Source organism: Labrus bergylta, chromosome 15 (genome assembly GCF_963930695.1).
Source record: "Labrus bergylta chromosome 15, fLabBer1.1, whole genome shotgun sequence".
In the NCBI taxonomy this organism is placed as follows: domain Eukaryota; kingdom Metazoa; phylum Chordata; class Actinopteri; order Labriformes; family Labridae; genus Labrus; species Labrus bergylta.
Genome location: NC_089209.1, coordinates 24,523,086 through 24,541,867, shown reverse-complemented (window position 1 = coordinate 24,541,867; position 18,782 = coordinate 24,523,086). Strand labels below are relative to the sequence as shown.

General features: G+C 43.7%; 1 protein-coding gene across 7 annotated transcripts in view; it reads left to right on the top strand.

Annotated features, from left to right (window-relative positions):
* Positions 1–18,782, top strand: part of epha7 (eph receptor A7) — a 101,320-nt gene that overhangs the window by 12,125 nt on the left and 70,413 nt on the right. For all 7 annotated transcript variants that reach the window (XM_065963477.1, XM_065963476.1, XM_065963475.1 and 4 more), the window contains exon 4: positions 13,833–13,988. In XM_065963477.1, coding sequence (XP_065819549.1) covers positions 13,833–13,988 — 156 coding nt within the window. The remainder of the gene's footprint in view (positions 1–13,832; positions 13,989–18,782) is intronic.

Here is an 18,782-nt window from a genome sequence, read left to right as displayed (position 1 = left end):
TATCCTCAGTAGTCTCCTCATCTTGAACACAAACAGAGCCAATGATAAAACTGGTTAATAAATAGGCCTACATGTTTTTTTCAGGTGGGCTTCATGGGCTGAGAGCTGAGCTGCAGTTAACTTTAGCTCTGCTTGTTTCTCTCATAGCCTTCACATGATGGGTGACTTAATGTGTTACCAAAATAACAAACTTATGCATGAACAACATATATCTAAAAGTAGATGATTATATGAAGTAAAACATTCAAGTAGTTGAAATGTTAGCCTAGCTTGAGTTCTAATAATTGTGGGCTGTTTTGGTGTTGTCTCTCATTTGTTTCTGTTGTGTGATATACGTTGAGATTTATCAATTCAAGAGAGAAACGTCAGTTTAGAGGTGATTTCATCACACAGCACTAGGATGTATCCAAGCTTTGTACAACCAGAGCGGGTGAACAAACACCTCAGTGAGTCTTGTAATGCTAGTGCTAATGATCAAAATCATGTGAAAGTGATTTTACCATTAAAAAGTCAGAAAATAGCACAAAATGCCAAAACAAATCCCCAAAAGCACCATGTGGGTTGAATATTTGAAAGAATGGATGGTTTTAGAGTGTAGCCTAGATCTGCACAGTCACTCATGGCCATCTGAAAGCTGGTCTGTTTGTGTGTCAGGGGAGGCTGGTGCGCAGCGGCTGGTTCGACATTGTTCCTTTTCTCTCTGTTCTGCCAGGGGACTGTTTGGGGTGGGGGGGGTTGGACTGAGACCGACGGGGGCTGGGCTGGGTCAGGAGGGTTGGCAGGCATTGGCACAATTCAGAGATAATGCTGTGTTGCTGACTGGGGACATTTTCAGTGCTGATTTTGCTCGGGCCGCAGGGGGCTTTGGGTCGCTCAGACCTTTGGACCCTGTGCTTTCATCCCCAGAATGCAGAGTCCTCCCCTCGTCTGCAGCCTCTTTCAGCAACAGCCCCCCCCCTCCCCCATTTAGAGCTGACCACTTCAACCATTAAAGGTAGCCGCCTGGCCGGCCTTAAGGGCCTTCTCTCCTGTTTCCATGTGAGTTAAATGAACTAAACAAAAGGCGATTAGGTAGGGACATTTTCCATGTCACTGAGAATCCATTTCAAAAAGCTCACTCCCCATGATAGCTTAAGGAAGCAGGGACCTCTGAGGAGGACTGTGTGCACGCTCCACATCCAGCTCCGGCTCAGGCAGAGTGAGAGGCTGTAAATTCACTCGTGTAATGGATTTAATCTTAAAATGTCCTTCATTTTAACCCTCCAAGTCGGCGCAGTTAATCAGCGAGAGAGCTGAAAGAGAAACAGGTGTTCTGAGATTTCTTTCTCTTTGAGCAATGACTCTACTGACGCTGTCGTCTTCAAGAAGATCATAGAACTTCTTCTACTTCTCTGTGCTTCTTGAATAATAATAAATATTGATGAAACAAACTTGGATACATGATGACTTATAACACATATATTTCACAGTATGTGATGCTAATCTCAAAGAGGAATTTGGTAACTGTTTTTAAACTTTAAACAGTATCCATAGACAAAAACAGTTATTTTATTTGGTATGTCAAATACAATGCTGGATGCTCAAACTAAACGTGGGCAAGGTTTTTGATCATGAGTTAAACGTATGTTGGAGTAATCCCAGGATGAGTCTGCAGAGGGCGCTAAACGGCTTGTTCCGCTAATCATGTGATAGTTCCCCGATATGAAACCACAAGTTTCACGAGACGGCTTCAAACCTCTATGCAGGCCTCTGTTGAAACCTCTGACATCGACCCTCTTCTCCCAGCGCTGGAGAGCAGCCGCACAGCTTTGTACTGATTGGCCAGCTTCCAGAGAGCTGGGCAGGTAGGGAGGGGCCTTAAAGAGACAGCAGCTGAATTGAACCGTTTGGTGGCAGAAGCTGAAATGAGGGTTTTTACTGACACCAGTATCAGATAAATAAGGAGTTTATTGAGCTACAAAGCTGTTATACAAGTTCCACAGGCTGACAACATGAAAGGTGGACATGAGGAGAATATGGGACAGCCTTTTCTTTAAAAGCATCCCTCTCTTCCTTTAATGTTGTCAGGCATTAAGAATAACAATCGGAGTGTCAGTGGCAAAACCAAGGACACTAAGTGGACATACTTCAATTGCATTGTCCATTAAAGATTAAGACTTTAGTTTGCAGGCTGGACCATAAACTGCTACCTTTAAGTCATTTAGACTCTTAAATATGAGGGTAAAAAAATACTGGAATGCACCTTTAACTTGTGCCTTAGTTTGCTGTTTTTTGCCACTTTAGGGTTTCACTTCTTGGCCTGGCTGCAGCCTTACTTTCAGCTCTGCAGTGAGGATGTTAGCTTAAAAATATTTAATATAACTTAATCAGTGTCTGGCTTTGATCTTTGCTGTGAACAAACCGAGCAGGCACTTCCTTTGGGTTTTCACTCTGCTCAGAGGGCAAAGCTGCGTGCCCTCCAACACAGTGTAAGGGAATGCTAATCTTCTCTTTGTTTCTTGTGGAAAAGCTACTTATCTCCCGCTAAGCACAGGTACCTCGGATGAATGGCTCGGTTGTCTGCATGTGTGGAGTTCAGCAGCAGCCAGACTGAGCCCTTCGGAGTAAGTGAGGGGTGAAGGGAGGATCCAGCACAGTTTGACATCGGCGTCTTTAACTGTGTTAAACTTTTGTATCAGTAGCTTATTTTAAACTGACTTCTCGCAGCGATGTCCTAGAGTCCCTCTGTCTTTCAAAGCCCGCGGGAGGTGTCGGGACCTTCCAAATGAACTCGTTTGAAAGGGAATTTGACATTGAAACTCTACCTCCGTCCCATGAAGAGATTTTTTTCTGCAGCTCTTTTCCTTTCCTTTGTGTGATGTGCCACAGTTTCCCAGAGCTGGTTTAGGCGCCTCGCCTCTCATAGGTGGTAGATTAACATGTCTGCAGGCTCTCTTTCTTCATTGAAAAAAAAGATTCAGAGCGCTGCGACGGTCTTTTCTGGGAGAAAAATCGAAAAAACACCTGCTGCCTACTTTGTTGCTCCTGTGATCAGATAACAACACACGTTTAGAACCAAACAAAAGACGGAGCCGCGAGAAGTCTTTGCGTAATATTATAATAGACGACGCAAAGCCATGAGCCAAATGTTGGCATTCTCTGCAGTGAGCTTCATAAATAACTCATATCTGTTCTCTTGATTTCTGTAAAAGTTCAGCAAGCTGCAGAAGTCCACACATCACCTGTGAGATCAATTGAGTCGTCCTCTGGCTCTTCAAGTAGAAGAAATACGCACGGCTCCGATTTTTTTTCTCTTCCCCAGCCCGTGTTGCTCTTGAAATAACTCACAAGATGTACTGCCTCGTATATTGCAGAGGAAAACACCACAGGCTTTAGTCCATAAAAGAGATGCAGCCCACAGTTCAGTATGCATAAAAAGGCGGTAAACAGAGTCTGATGAATGTCCACACCAAGGCCGACTATTTATTGAGGCAAAGAACATAAGTCACATCTAATCAGAGCAGCACACACAGAGGCTGCGGGCTACGTTAATGCATAAGAAATAAGCTCCGTGTGAGCTATTGACATCCTTCTCTACAGTCGTAACGCACGGTCATGGTCCTAATCGTATGCCCTGAAAGTAAAAACTGAAACACATAAAGCAGGAGGTTTTTTTTAAATAGCATTTCATGGTTGTCTGAGCATCCAGCTCGACACGGGGCATTTCTGAACCAGCTGACAGAGAATGTTTATGGCAGTATTTACAGGGAATTGCAGCGTGAAAGAAACAATCAGATGCATTTGAGGGAGACATTTCCATTGTTTTTTAAAAGGTAGAAGTGGTTTGGCATGTTTTCATATGTGTCCATACAGCGGTGCAAGGTATCCAAGAATCTGTACGTGCTAAAGGGGAGCAGCTGAGGCTCAGTTAGTAGAGTTGGTCGTCTTTTAACCAGAAGGTCGGCCGTTCTATACCCAGCTCCTGCAGCAACATGTTTGACGTATCCTTGGGCAAGACACTTGGCCCCTAATTGTTCCAGCTGCTTTGACGGCAGTGTATAAATGTGTTTAAATGTGTATGAATGGATCAGGTAATACTGATGGACTCTTTGCACAGCAGCCTCTACCATCAGTGTGTGAATGTGTAGGTGTGACCTGCGGTGTAAAAGCACTTTGAGTAGTCAGAAGACTAGAAAACCGCTACACAAGCTTAAGTCCATTTACCATTTAAAAAATGTTTGGTCACGTTATAAAATCTTACAACATGTAGATCTTAATTACAAATCAGCTCTATGACTCCTTGTGTCCAGACAGTATTTCTCATTGAGCGTGGGCAGACTCACCTGCCAAGGAGAGACAAAAAAAAAAAGAAAAAAAGAAGAGCTACCGTGCAGCATCACCTCCACCCACTCTTGTCTGGGCATTGTGTCTGATATTCCAATGCTTCCAACAACAAAAAAGTCCACACCTGGTCAGAGGTTAAATACGTGAAAACTGCATGATAGTCCTTTATTAAGAAATGAAGAAGATGTCAGGGCTATCACACACTGGATGTTGTTAGGGGGCCTCACCAAATTCTTAAACCAGTGAATTTGTTTTGGAGTAGAGGAAACCTCTGAGGATGATTTGGCTCTGATAACACCTTCTAAACAATGGAAACTAAAAGAAGCAAACCTGAAGCCAAACGGAAATCGAACTAGTTTGTAAAGGTTTATTTGGGGCTTTTTTTGTCTTTATTAGAGAGATACTGTAGGACAGTGGACAAAGCCAGAAATCAGGGAGAGAGAGAGTGGGGAAAGACTTGCAGAAGCCACAGGTCAGATTGAAACTGGCCCACCCGCCTGGAGGACCTTTGGTGGGCGCCAAAGCACCAAACCAAACTAAATTCCTCCATAATGTTGCTTTGATTACTCAATAAAGAATGGGTTTATAACAAACCATGGAGCCTTCTTCTTGGTTGTTTTTGTCTTTATTGGATAGGGCAGATGAAGAGAGACATGAAAAGTTAAGGGGTAACTCATGAAAGAGTTAAGGTTGGATTCCAACCTACAGCCACTGCGACGAAGACTATCGCCTCTGCACACCTTGTCATAACCACTAGGCTATCTGGAGCCCCAAGGCTGATGAAGACAGTTGACTTCATGCAGCCATAAAACATTTAGAAACACTTATTGATTACAGGTCCTGATACTTGTTTGTCACATAACCCTGTAAATGATCTTTTAGACATCACTCTTGCCTTTTGATGTACATTTCCCCAAAGAAGCACAAACCAGTGGAAACAGCAAACAGTTAACCTCAGAGCTTCTGGGGCCCTCGTTCCTAGGGGGCCCCAGAAGCTCTGCATGGTTGGTAATCCAGCCTCCCATTGGAGGAGTTTGGCCTCTTTTTGTGACATGACAAAAAAAACATTTGTAGGAAAAACATCAGAGATAAAATATTCTGAAGTCAAGGTTCACCAAACATCTTTTGTCTGTAGCTTTGGACCACTTGCCACATGGGCCTCTTCAGGAAATTAACCAGAAGGAAAAACATGTTTGTGTAGCAAAGCAAGGCTCTCTGTAATCTCTCCGTAATCTGAATATAGAAACTAGATAAAGGATGATTTCAAAGGCTATCCACGGCCGATCAGAGGATTGCATTGTAGACCAGCTCAGCATTGGATGTGAGATGTGTGCAGACAAAGGGAAAGACACACTTGTATAAACCACAGGGACCGGCTCCCCATTGTACCAGGCCTGTGTTTAGAGCTGATGTTTATAAAGGCATTTTCCTATCGGAGAGGCCGGACCGTGGCTGGCGTTTTACAGAAAGCTCTGGTGTTTTTTTGAAATAAGAAAATAAACTGTTTCCTTTATCGGGCTTGACCCGTTCCACCTGGCATTCATCAGCGGCAGGGCCTGCATGTTGGTCCTGTCGGCTGCTCTCCTCCCTCTGCCTCTTTATCACTCTAATGGGGTGCTATCTCCAGGCTGCTCTCTCCGGGTCTCCAACAGCCCCGCTCGGCTCCGCTCAGCACGCATTCTTTCCACATCCATCCCGACACATGGGCGGATTTAACACATAATCAGGCCGGACGGGAGGGCAGTCAGAGAAGAGGGGGGAGGGGGGGGCGGATGGGGAACCGGCCCTGACAGGGCTCATCATGCTACAACCGTGGAGACAGAAAGGCCCACACTAGTCATTCTCACTGCGGCTCTGCTGGTCTGCAGAAAAACATTGAATCTCCCACATTCCCATACTGCGGCTCACTCTGAGCCCGATCCAAAGCAATATTGAGACAGATGGGGAGAATCTCTATATCCCAGCTGCCCTGCCTGGACCAGCTACGGCCCCCCCTGCTCAGGAGTTATAAGGATTGTAACACAGATTGAATTTGTGGATTGTAAACAAGAACGGACACCAAACTAACTCTTACACAGTGATTTTTAATATTTCACAAAGCTACTTTTGGCCATGTTTTTGAGGGTCATACACCTCAAAGTAGACGACCACATGGACTGTATACTTATACACACTGGCTTTAACACACATGCAGACAAGGCAATTCCTGATACCAACATGCAGGAATAGTAAATACCTAGATTATAAATAATGCTAATTTTAAGCATCGATAGATCCTGCTAACATTAGCTTCTCATTAATGCTGTATTCTTATCCTCTAAAACGTCACACTACCACCAAAGCCAGGTCTTTAATGATTTGTTGGATCCCAAAATAGTCAAGCACTTGGAATAAAATTCAAAAGGCATGGCGCCGGTGGTCTAGTGGTTTGTTTTGTCTTGAGCCAAATGCAACAGAATTTCATTCTGCTGTGTACCTGTCTGGTATAGAGTCTGACTGACAATGAGGGAATCTTGAATCTTGAATCTTGAATCTTGAATCTTGAATTTTGAATCTTGTTTTGCACGACCCATGTACAGAGGCTGAAGTCAACAAGGCGGGCAGCTTGGGATCAAATCCTGCATGTCGATACCAACTCTCTCTCTCTATCTCCTCGATTTCCTACTCTTTCCACTGTCCTGTCTCTCTAATAATCTTAAAGATAATCTTAAAAAATAAAATCAAGAGGCATCTTGTTGTCCCATCTTGCAGCTATAGCTGTGACTTCTCTCTTTTTGTCCAGCTCTCTGTCCGTTATTGTGTTACTTTCAGACTTTTCATGAGGTGATTTTTATTCCTGTTAATTTGACCTGCAAGGGCAAAAAGTGGTTTCTGCACTTTGCGTTGACATGAGAACCATTTAAAGCAAAGCACCAACAAAGTAGATCTGATTAAGATGGTCAAAGGTTAAACTAGCAGTTATGTATTTCGAGGATATAATTGAACCCATGGACGATGCTTTACACGTACATGCCCTATGACACATTTGTCTGGCAAATCTGAACACTTTTAACCCCGTTATTCAGTTGTACTCTTTGCTCCATGTTCTTAGTTTTTGTGGCTCGGTACAGATTTAAATTCTCAAGGCCGTGGATGTATTTTGGCACTTTCCTAAGCAGCCGCAGCAACTGCACAGAGACCCAGAGAAGTACACAGAAAACTTAAAGGGCAAACTTGGAATCCGATCTGTCAGCAAAGGCACAAGATTAACTGAGAGAAAAAAAAAAAGAAGAAAAAAAAAAACATCAAGTGCCACGGCATCACCCCCAGACAGGGGAAATAATTATTTTCTATTTTGGCCGGGGAAGGGATATGTCAGGCTGTCGCGTAAGGAGTCATCGCCTCTCTCTCCCCACCCTCCCCTCTTCTGTCGCTCACCCCGAGTGTCATGACACTGGCAAAGCGTGTGAGAAACTGGATGTAATTCAAGAATGTTAAGAAGCTCAGCTCGGAGGAAAAAGAAATAAACGGAGATCTTACAAAAATAGAGAAATCCGCTTCCCCCTCTTTTTTTTTTTTTTGTATATGTGTGTCTGCATAAGATAAGGACACTTTGTTTGATTCTGTGGGACAGTGTGAGAGTTTTGATTATCTCAATCCCAGCACTCTGAGGACCGCTCCTTTCTCAGGCTCCTCGTCCTCTTTCTATATGAAACTGCTGACTGCAGCTCCCCCCCCCCCCCCCCCCGACATCACTGAATGAAAGAGCTTGACCACTGGAAGGGGAAATTACAGATGCTGGCTCTGTGCGCTGCCGAGGAGCGGGCTGGAATTTAAGACTTGTATTTTTCTTCTCTCTCTCTGCTTAACCTCAAACCCGCTTCTCTGAGGACTGACTAATTTCTCAGTGTTGTAAATAAGCCCGCTGTTGTTGTTGTGCGTCGCAGAGCTTTTTTTTAACGGGTCCGCATCCACAAACGGAAGCCATTAGTCCGTGTTTTTTCTGTGCCAAAAGGAGGCTTACAAACACTGTCCTTTTACTCAAGGACACTTTTCATCCTTTACAAAAGTAATTACACGTCGAGCTGTTAGTTCTCTCGTGGAAGCAGACAGAGAAGAGTCTCAACTTCTGTACGATGTTTTAACCATTTGAAAATGTGTTTTTCTACAAAGCTCCGGTTTGGTTTATCTTCAATAAATAACCATCAGAGAAACTGCTTTCATCACTTAGCAGCTGAAAGCTAACACTTCTGTTAGCCTCTTCATATTGCACCATTTTGATATGATTATGGTCTGGTAATTTAAAATGTGTGGAAATGCACACTCGACGGGAGGCTGTAACAGTCTGGCTGCTGCAATATTTGCACGATCCTCTTTGACTTGATTGAAGAAGAAAAACACCAAAAACTGCTGGAGCTACAAATTGTGTGTGGCCTTTAGGGTTGTTCAGATTTAAAGGAAGACACCCTTTTTTCACGTTTACTCTGCCGAAACATTTCAGGAGGACTGCCCCTGACATCCTATAGATCTGGTTGTTCATACATGTACCTCACAGCGAGGGAGACATAACACAGCAGTTAAATGACGCACACAGAGATCATAGCCGTCGCATGCAGACGGCCTGTAGTCGTGCACCCATCACATTCATATTTTTGGATCAGCATATTTTCCAAAATGTGTCTTTCATTATGTTATATCTTCAGTTCTGGTCAGATTTTAGGACCATGAAGAACTCAAAGAGACTCCAAAAAACAACAACGGTGGCAGACTCATTGAGTATAGAGTTCAAAGTGTCGACGTGTTGGTGTGTCAGTTGTGTGTGGGTCATTTTCTCACTTAAAGGAAGCTACTTAGTAAACAGACTTGTGTAATTGCTTTGTAGATATTTCCACTCAGAAGGAAAGTGTAGCTGCAGGGACACTCGACAGAGAAGCTCTCACTCACTATCATCTCGTCTGGATGCGACTAAGAGAGCGTCTCTCCAGCAGCTGGTGCCAGGAACGGAAACTCACCAGCGTCGAGTCAGTGTGCACTGAGTGCTGCTGCTGCTGGGACAGGAATGCCGAGCCGGGACGCCTGTGTTTGTACTTGTCACTCAATGAGCTGCCAGTGGTGGTGGGGTAGAGCTGCAGAAACACTTAGCTGCTTGTGTCATGCAGGCATTCGGGTTTTTTTTTTTTTTTGAGGCCTCATTTGCCGCCTTGTTGCTTCTGTAAACATTTCCGGGTGCCAAACACAGCGGACACACTGACAAACACGAAGGCCGTGTCTGGAAAAACAACACAAAGAAATACCATGAAAGAGGTCTCCCGAGTCGGTCATGTGACTGAGAGCAGTGAATGCTGCAACTCAACAACCCCGAAGAAAGCATCAACTTTACTGTGTCCATTGGACGTCCTTCTGTTTGACTCACTTCCAACAGTAAAGAAATAAACTGGTCGGACTAGATCACATGCATATGTTCCCCACAAAGCCACTTTCCTTCCAGAGAAAGGCTCAGCCTGTTACAGTACAGACAGTCGGTAAACAGTGGAGATAAACTGATAACAGACGAGGTGCAGCTTTGTACACATGACTAATAGAGTTTTAAAAAAAACAGCAAATGAGGGCAGCAAGGAAATCAGACAGGTTGTAAACATGAAGGTTACTTGAAGGTAGAGTCAATAAAATGTTCTTCACAACATTCAAACTGGACTCATAGCGCGTCCACTGCAGGTTGTACGTTTACTGCAAGCTACCTGAGAACATTTGTTGTAATGAAAAAGCCATTAATTTATCAAGCTAACACAAGCTAACCGCCTTTGTTTGGCCCCTGACTGTCCAATAGAAAGCAGGATGGCTTCAACCAACTCAAGGTTCACCTTCGTCTTGGAACCAGTTTTATCTGCTTGGCGTTTTGCTTTACTATGAATATATATTTTCCTCCTTAACTCAACTGCATGCTGTCATTGGCTGGAGGAAACACATCTACTCCCCACCCAGTAATGTCCCCAGTCGATTAAAATATAAAAATCTATCAAAACACAGAAGACAGTCACTACCACACATCAATGGAGGCCCACAAGTGATGATTGAGCAGCATTACATCTGGAAACTAAAACCTACGCATAAACTATCTAATTATTTCAATCCAGGCAGATTTACGACGGTATGGTTTGGGGGGAAAAGAGAATGAAATTGAAACAGTGTAGAGTTAAAGTCATGAACTGCGTTTTGTTTGTTTAAAAAAAAAAACTAAACCAAACCTGTAAAAGTTACGAGAATAAAAGTGAAGCTGCAATAAATTGCACTTTTCCAGTAGACATGTGTTTATTTTCCGCCGCAGGCTCTCGCTCTCGTCCTAATCTGGACCTCTGGATCCTCTTTGTCTGCTGGAGTGGTGGTCTCGATGGGAGATAGCCTGGGTCCCCTGCACACCGGCCACCCAGCAGACGAGCTCTCACAAACCCCGAAGGCAAACAAGACACACGATGGCTTATCAGAATGTTTAAACAACGTGGCGTGGTGGGAGAAAGCGCGGTCTTAGACGGGATCTAGCCAATCTTTAACCTGCTGGAGAAAGCCCTTCAGTGTCATTATCAACATCTGCAGGGGGGGGCGGACTGTTTACACTTTGTATCAGATACAGCAACTAGAGATAGTTTCCTCGTCTGCCTCTCAAGTATTATTGCTCATCAGAGCGCTATATAAAGTAAAAAAGCAGCTAAGAATGATGAGTGAGCACTTGTACACTGTGTGTGTGTGTGTGTGTGTGTGTGTGTGTGTGTGTGTGTGTGTTTCGCCTGGTCAGCATTCAAGACCCACCGCTAGCAGCCTCCTCGTTGGCTCTGTTTTCAATTACCGGCCTGAAAAGGTAAAGAAAAATTAGAGATAAAATCATGTCTTTTTTTTTCCTCTTTGAGATTAAAAAAAAAAGAAGCGCTCTTGTTTCAGGGGGCCGAGCGATAAATGGAGACTGACAGGGCTTTCATGTTGCTGAAATAGGGATACCCCGAGCCCCGGCCTCTTCTCTTCAGGTCCGCGCTCTGGAAGTGTTAAAATAAGAAAACTCAGATGCCTCTATATCCTTCTTATCCCCGACCTGTCGCAGGAGGAGGTGGTGGCCAATTTATTCCCCCCCCCCCCCCCCCCCTGCAAATCGGATACAAAGAAGAAGCAGAGCTGAGATGTGAACTGGCAGGTGCCCAGTCAGAGAATCATTGCTCAATTTCCACCCAGTGGCTCATGAAAGATGCATCCTGGGTGTAATATCATAGTTTGTATGCAGAGATATTCACAGACGTATCGATTTCTCTCAGATTGTTAAGGACGTCGTGTGGCTCAGATTGGGGTTTTTTTTTTCAACAGGCTTAGACTTGTTTTGCACAAAGACGGTCACAGAGGATTCATCGTCTCTGAAACCACAATGAACAGAGCCAGTATTTTTTACTCTTTACTGGTATTTAAACATTTAATGGGAATTCTAGTGCCCTCATTTTTGCACATTTTGGGGTCTGACTGAATAATTGGCCCACACTCTTGTCTTGACTACAACACTACTACACTGTGCTGAACATGTGTTGTTACATGAGCAGCACAAACAGAACTCAGGAGTTTGCCATTGTTGTTGTTGTCTTCATCCACCTACTCGCGCATGGCTATCCACTGGACCTGTTAATGTGCATGTGCTAAAAGCCTCAGAGAAACTACTTCCAGTCAAAGGACACCGGGACATTTTCAGACGTTTGCACTCTGGAACTTTTGTTTCATGCATCCTAAAACCAGCTGATGTCATTTAAATGAAGAGCCAAAACACAACAACAGGTTGCTCTTTTTACAGCTCAACTTGTTCTCTTGTAAACATCCAAAAATAAGTAATACAAGGATGTTTGAAAAGTGCCCAAATTCCCTTTTGTGTGCGACAGCCTGTGATTCACAGTCACTGTGGATGAGTCATCAGATTTTGTTTTTCCATTTAGCCCTCGTCATTATTTGCTAATGGCTCTTTTTGAGTCCTGTGGATCTGTTGGGACGTTTGTGTTTGAATCATCGGAGTGTTGGCGTGTAATTCTTTTGATGACTTTCCCGGCGCACAGGCAAGTGCCGACTCCGTCCAGATTACACACATCAGTCTGAGGTTTGTTTACCGCCCCGGTCAAAGGTACGATGTTGAAATGATCCGCGTCCTCTACTCTCTTATCTCTCTGCTCTGCTGAAGAATGTTTCCTCTCAGAGATAGGACCTTTTATAAACAAGCTGGACCTCTTTGCTGACCCGGGCGATCCATCCAAACAGAAATAGCCTTGTTATTTTCCTTTCAAACTGAGAGGCTGTGGTTTTTATCCCCGATGTTTCGACATGATGCTGTTTCTGGGATCGGGCGTGCGTGATGAAGCCTGAGGCGGAAGCTTCATTCAGACACCGGCTGCTTGAATTAGTGAACACAGTGATTTGTTCTGTCATGTCTCACTCATGATGGGAACTCAGGTGTGAAGTGAGGACTCTTTCAGGCGTGTGTTTGCACAGGACTAATATCACCTGGAGACATTCAGTGATTTGTAATGACTGCTGAGATCATCAGTGAATGTCTACCTGTGTCAACCCGGCTTAGCTGGGTTTACTAAATAAGAAAACGCTGTGAGAATTTCAGACTTCCTGGTTAAGAGAGGCTTTATTTTGAATTCTTATATACCAGCATGGCCGTGTTTACACCTGAGAGGGGCCCTGTGTTGAAACTGAACTGTGTCCCCTATGATAAAAGTCTCCAATTCTTCAACACATTTCAATCCTAAATCACTGTTAGGAACCAAATTGTTTGTGCAGTTGTCTGCAAAAATAAACAGGTGTTGGTGGAAAACCAATTGGGTGAGGGGGTCTTTTGAGTCCTCTCTTTAACTATCCAATTTCCTCTGAAAACTGAACTCTGTAGGTCAGCTGCAACAAGGTGATGTTTGCATATTTAAAAAATAAAACAAAATAAAAAGGGAGAGCCTTCAACTGTTTGCAAAAGAGAAAGACGTCTTGACTTCTGTGTCGTGCATCCTGAAGTAGTGTCTTCATTGACGATGGTGAAAATGTGTGGGGGATGGGGCGGCCGTGATCTGGTGATCAGAAGGTTGTTGTTTGCATTCTGATTTTTTTCTACTGAGCTTATTTTCATTTTTTTAAGTAATAGCTGGGGCCCGCCTTAGACAATTTATATAACCTCAAAGTTGTTCAGATTTTAAGGATGTGTTGCTTTGAGATAAACCAACGTATCCAGACCTGACACACCATTTGTTTTGTAGAGTTCTCAGTGAAAATGTAAAAACACAACTCTCTCTTCTAATGGTTCCCAATCAGAGGATCACAAAATAAACCAGTAAATCATGAAAAAACAAAGATCTGCTCTAACAGCTAACAGATAATTCTGCTTGCATGTTTCTCAAAACATGATACTTGTTCCTCTAACTGTTATTCAGAGTTTAAGTGTAAGAGTTTTTGTCTGTCTTTTTCTGTCTTTGTTCTGGTTTTGTGTCTTGACATCATTCCGTCTCTCTCTCTCTTTGCAGCGTGCGGTCGGGGTTTCTACAAGTCTTCTTCCCAGGACCTTCAGTGCTCTCGTTGTCCGGCACACAGCTTCAACGACCGCGAGGGCTCGTGGCGCTGCGACTGCGAGGACGGCTACTACCGAGCACTCTCTGACCCTCCGTCTGTGGCCTGCACGAGTAAGTGTGCCCCCGATCGTTGCTAAGTAAACACAGAACAGATCGCTTTCCAGGATCTGAATTTAAACACATGCGAGGGGTGGAAAAAAGTCCCCACTTGTGACCTGTTGAGCCGTTCAGCAGTGGGCTCAGGAAAGCCCCAGATGTGTTCCCAGTGCTGCTCCCAGTGTGTCATTATAATTATGTTTGCAGGCCTTTGCATGTCTGTTTTCTGTCTTAGCTGCTCGCTAATGATGAGAGGAGCAATTTGCCATTTCCCGTCTGAAAGATTGCAATTACAGTCAGCGGCAGGCGGCAGGCCAGGCGAGCACCCTGCGTCCTCATTTGTCCTGGTCAGTGTAACAGTTATGTGACAGCCTCTGATGGCTTATTTACACAGGCTGAGGGATTCGGAGTGAAGGGTGGGGCTCTTTGGCTTCCAAATCCCTTTTCAAACATGTTTATTTCAAGGTGCCGCTGAATGTTTTACCCTCAGCTACTGTGCACAGAGGGAGGAGGGGGGGGGGTTCCTGTTAGCTCTGTGCTTTATCTCTGAAGGTAAACAGCGCCCCTAAACATAATCTTTGCACCTTTATCTGTGTGCCTCCATTCTACTGATAATGTATCACAAACCTCCTGGACAGGCCTTCAGGCTCTACAACTCTGACGTATCTCCACATGTATTCATTCATTTGTTCTAGATGTTCAGGCTAACCTGTCATTACATGTGCAACCTCTAAAACACTAACAACTCAACGCTCTTTAGCACACAGACTTGTTGTAGCAGTGTTGAAACTTATTCTGGTTTTGGCTGATACTTAAGTCAGAGCTGGGTGAAGGACCCTCCACCTTAACTTTGTAGAACATGAATCAGTTTAAGAATATTCAATTCCAGAGCAAACTTTCATTTTATGAAAAGGACCAAAAGATCTTTTACAGCAGGCCCTCTAAATGATGAAGGTAAAAGTTAAAAAGTCCCTATTAAACGAGACAAGTTACAAGTTATGATGTGCATGCACGACGCTGACGCCTTCCCTACACTCAGTAGGGATCCTGTATTTTCAGGAAAAGGCTTTTTATCTCCTGCGTAAGCACGTAGTCACCCTGAATGTTTTTCAGCTGAATCATCTTCTATCAGTAAAACATGTGTTATGAGGACCTCTGAACCTGACAGAACTCTGCAGTACAGATTCAAACCCCACTCTGGTCTAAGTTGCCTGTCTGCTAAGTCAGCAAACTAATAATAATGCCACAGATTTAACCTAAACACACGAGAATCTCCCCAAGTGTCAAACCCAAGCCAGAAAAAATTCAGGTTAAATCAAACAGTCTGGGAATATTTTCTACTTTTAGTTGGGTACATTTTTAGCTTCTGTCTGGATTTTGAGGTACCGCAGAAAACACTTTAATTTTCACTTTAAGTAACAGTTGTTACTTTGGGCTCTTCAAAGATACCGGACCCCGTTGAGAAAAGCTGGAATGTAAACCTCATAGAGTGTGTGAGAAGGACTCAGCTATGGCTGCTATGCACCTCTGACATCGCTTCTTTACAGACCTTTCCATCATGAAGAGGAGCAGGGGAATCATTCTCAGGTTTATTTTGTAGCTTTTTCTGATTACAGAAAAAATCAGCCTTCCTGCTGCACATCCTGTGCTTTTCCCTCAACACCCAAAGTAGGCCACGTCTGAATCTGTAACATGTGTGTATGTGTCTGTAAAGATGTGTGTGTGTGTGCACGTGTAACAGAGAGTGACACGAGCTGGAAAGATATCTGCATTGACTTGTCTTTGCATTAAATCAGAGCTTCAAAGAGAGGATTATATGGATTGGAGTTTGGATTCCTTCTCGTAAATATCATATTAAAAAAGATGGGAGTTTTTAAAGCAGCTTGCTGAGCAGCCTCTCTGTCTCTACCTGCCCTGATATCCGTCCACTGTTTATTTCATGTTCCCAGCGGTGATTTCTTCCCTAATAAATAATTTGTCGCAGCCCTCAAATGTTTTCCACCTTATCTCAGATTCTCCAGCTCCTCTTCTGTGTTTCTAGGTCTCTTATATAAGTGAAAATATATCATCAGGCAGCATTTTTAATTAAAACAGCTGGTGAGATAGAGGGATCCGAAAACATTTTAAACTTGTAAAAGAAAAGTTATCACTCTCATTATTTATGAGCTGTGAGATTTCCCAGAAGCATTATCCATCCTTAAATATCAGTCCCTCTTTTTCAGCTTAGCTGTTAAATATAATTTGAGTTAGTTAGCGGACTCTTTAATTAAATGTTGTCTTTCCAACCGGTGCTGAAATGGTCGCAGGCTGTGTCTAAAATCACACACTCCTTACTTTAGAGTGCACTATATAGTCTACTAGCGAGAGCTCCCTATCTAGGGAGGAGGGAATGAGTGCACCATATAGTCCACTAGTGAGAGCTCCCCATTTAGGCAGTAGGGAATGAGTGCACTACATAGTCTACTACAGATACTCCCAATTTAGGGAGGAGGGAATGAGTGCACTTTGTAGTCCACTACAGAGAGCTCCCTAGGGAGTAGGAAATGTGCACTATATAATCCACAACAGAGACTATATTCTCTGTAGTGGACTACATAGTGCACTCATTCCCTCCTCCCTATTCAAGAGGAGTAGTAGTAGACCAACAACTCCCATGTGTTACAAGGTTAAATCACCATTTCTGTCTATAGAGTCTGGTGACTTTATAGTGAATGATGTCATCATTACCATTTAACAAAAAAGCTCTATCTCTGTATGGATCCTTTCTGTGCTGTTGTCAGACATTTAGAATAACAACTCCAGTCTGTGCTTTCATTTTGTTCTCAATGATTACATCTTCCCTCTGAACCTTTACTGTAGCAACCCCCAAACTTTCTGTATTAGTATTTGAGACGCTTAAATACATATAGAAAATAGGACCCTAGTTTGAAGGAATTCCCTGTTAACTCATCCTCATGTGACAAAAACAAGGACAGTACTCAGGCTATAAGCAGATTTGAGGCCGTCCAACCACCACAAAGCACCAAGCTCTCTTGTCTGTGCAGCACAGAGGCAGCCATAGACATCCTGTCCTAGAAGACAGGTCCATTACTCACTTCTCCAACCATCCTAATCTGAAGTTAACGCTTCCCTCTGACATCTCGCGCTGATCAAGGGCAGGAGAAAGTTCCCACTTCTTTGTCCTCTGGCCGTTCCCTTCGGGGTAATCACCTTGGCCGAGTAGCACAGTAATTACTGAAGTTGCCTAATGCACACTTTCCATTATTCATTTTCATTAACTCGGGGTCTACACTTGATGACCCCATACCATTATATGTAAATATGTATTTTTAACTCGTATGAAAAGCTTCGTCCTCCTCCTCATTCACCCGACACAATTTCTGCACGGCGCTCTGTACGTGCATTTCCCCATTCATCGGCGGATTAAGTCGCTGTGACCAATAGTCACTGTGATTTCCTTTTTTTCAGGCCTTATCCGGACCAGGAGTGAATAGTAATTGAAAAATGAATTTGCACTGCCTGAACAAATAGCTTGATTGACAGATTTTTTTAAATAGGGGGCTTGTAAAGCGACCATATCGTAGGCCTTAACAAAACAGTGAGATGGATCTCTGGCACACAGAGATTAAGAATGTGTCTATGAGGATTTGAGGGGAAATGAGATGAAGATGTAATGTGGGGGCCAAATCCACGCTGAATAAAGATGAGGGAAGAAGTTCCAAAAAAAAACAACAACACATAGCTTAAAATACATTTTAAGTGTTGAGAGGGGGTGGAAGAGGATGGAAGAAAATGCTTTTGTTTGTCGAATGCTTGTCCATTCATATGCAAAGTTGTGAACAAAATGAGATATATATGGACTGCTATGGCGAGGAATTTGTCTCCCGGAGACGAGGCTGCACGGAGAGGAGCTGCTGACAAGTTAGGGAGCGGGCATCAATCACGCAACAGCTGTGAGCGGTGCGGGTGCAGGCGAAGGGGCTGAAAAGGGCAGTTGTGTTCAGTCGTCTCCTCCTCCCAGCCCCCGTCGCACCCCCTCCCCCTCCCTTTAAAAATGTGCCATCTCAACAAGTTGACATCCATCAGAGGCTTCTGTCCTGCCTCGAGTTGCTAGGGGACTGTGTGAGAGGCCTGCAGACTGCAGAGGGCGAGTGTTGCTACCAGGTTTCAGATCGATATCTGAACATATTACACTATATCTTCTTTTTCTACTGTCACAAGGAGCTCGGGACTACATTCACTTCAGCTGGACTACAAGTTTGAAGCAGCATAGTCCTGTTTACAGAAGCATTCAGTTTTAGTTTTAAAGTCTTGCAGTATTTCAAACCTGTCTAAATCTGTGACTACACACCTTTCTTACCTCAAACTTGTTGAAGCAAGTTTCTGTTGTGCTCTCTAATAAGGGAGTGTTTTAATGCTTGTATTGCTGATTCATTAGGTTCTTTCTGTAAGTGTCTTTTAAAGGGTTAGGTGAAATCCAAGACAATTTCTCATCAACAAGCAATAACAGACAAGTCCCTCAGACCTAGCTGAACCGCTATAAACATCCATCTGTGTCATTAATAACAGATCATGTTGTATTGTTGCCTCACAGCTAGGAGGTTCCTGGTTCGAATCCCCGTCTGACAGGAGCCTCTCTGTGTTCTCCTTGTGAATGGGTTTGTTCTCTCCTGGTACTCTAGCTTCCTCAAACAGTCCAAAGACATGCTCGTTAGGTTAATTGGTGGCTCTACATTGGTCGTAGGTGTGAATGTGAGTGTGGCTGGTTGTCTCTATATGTCAGCCCTGTGATTGGCTGGTGAACAGTCC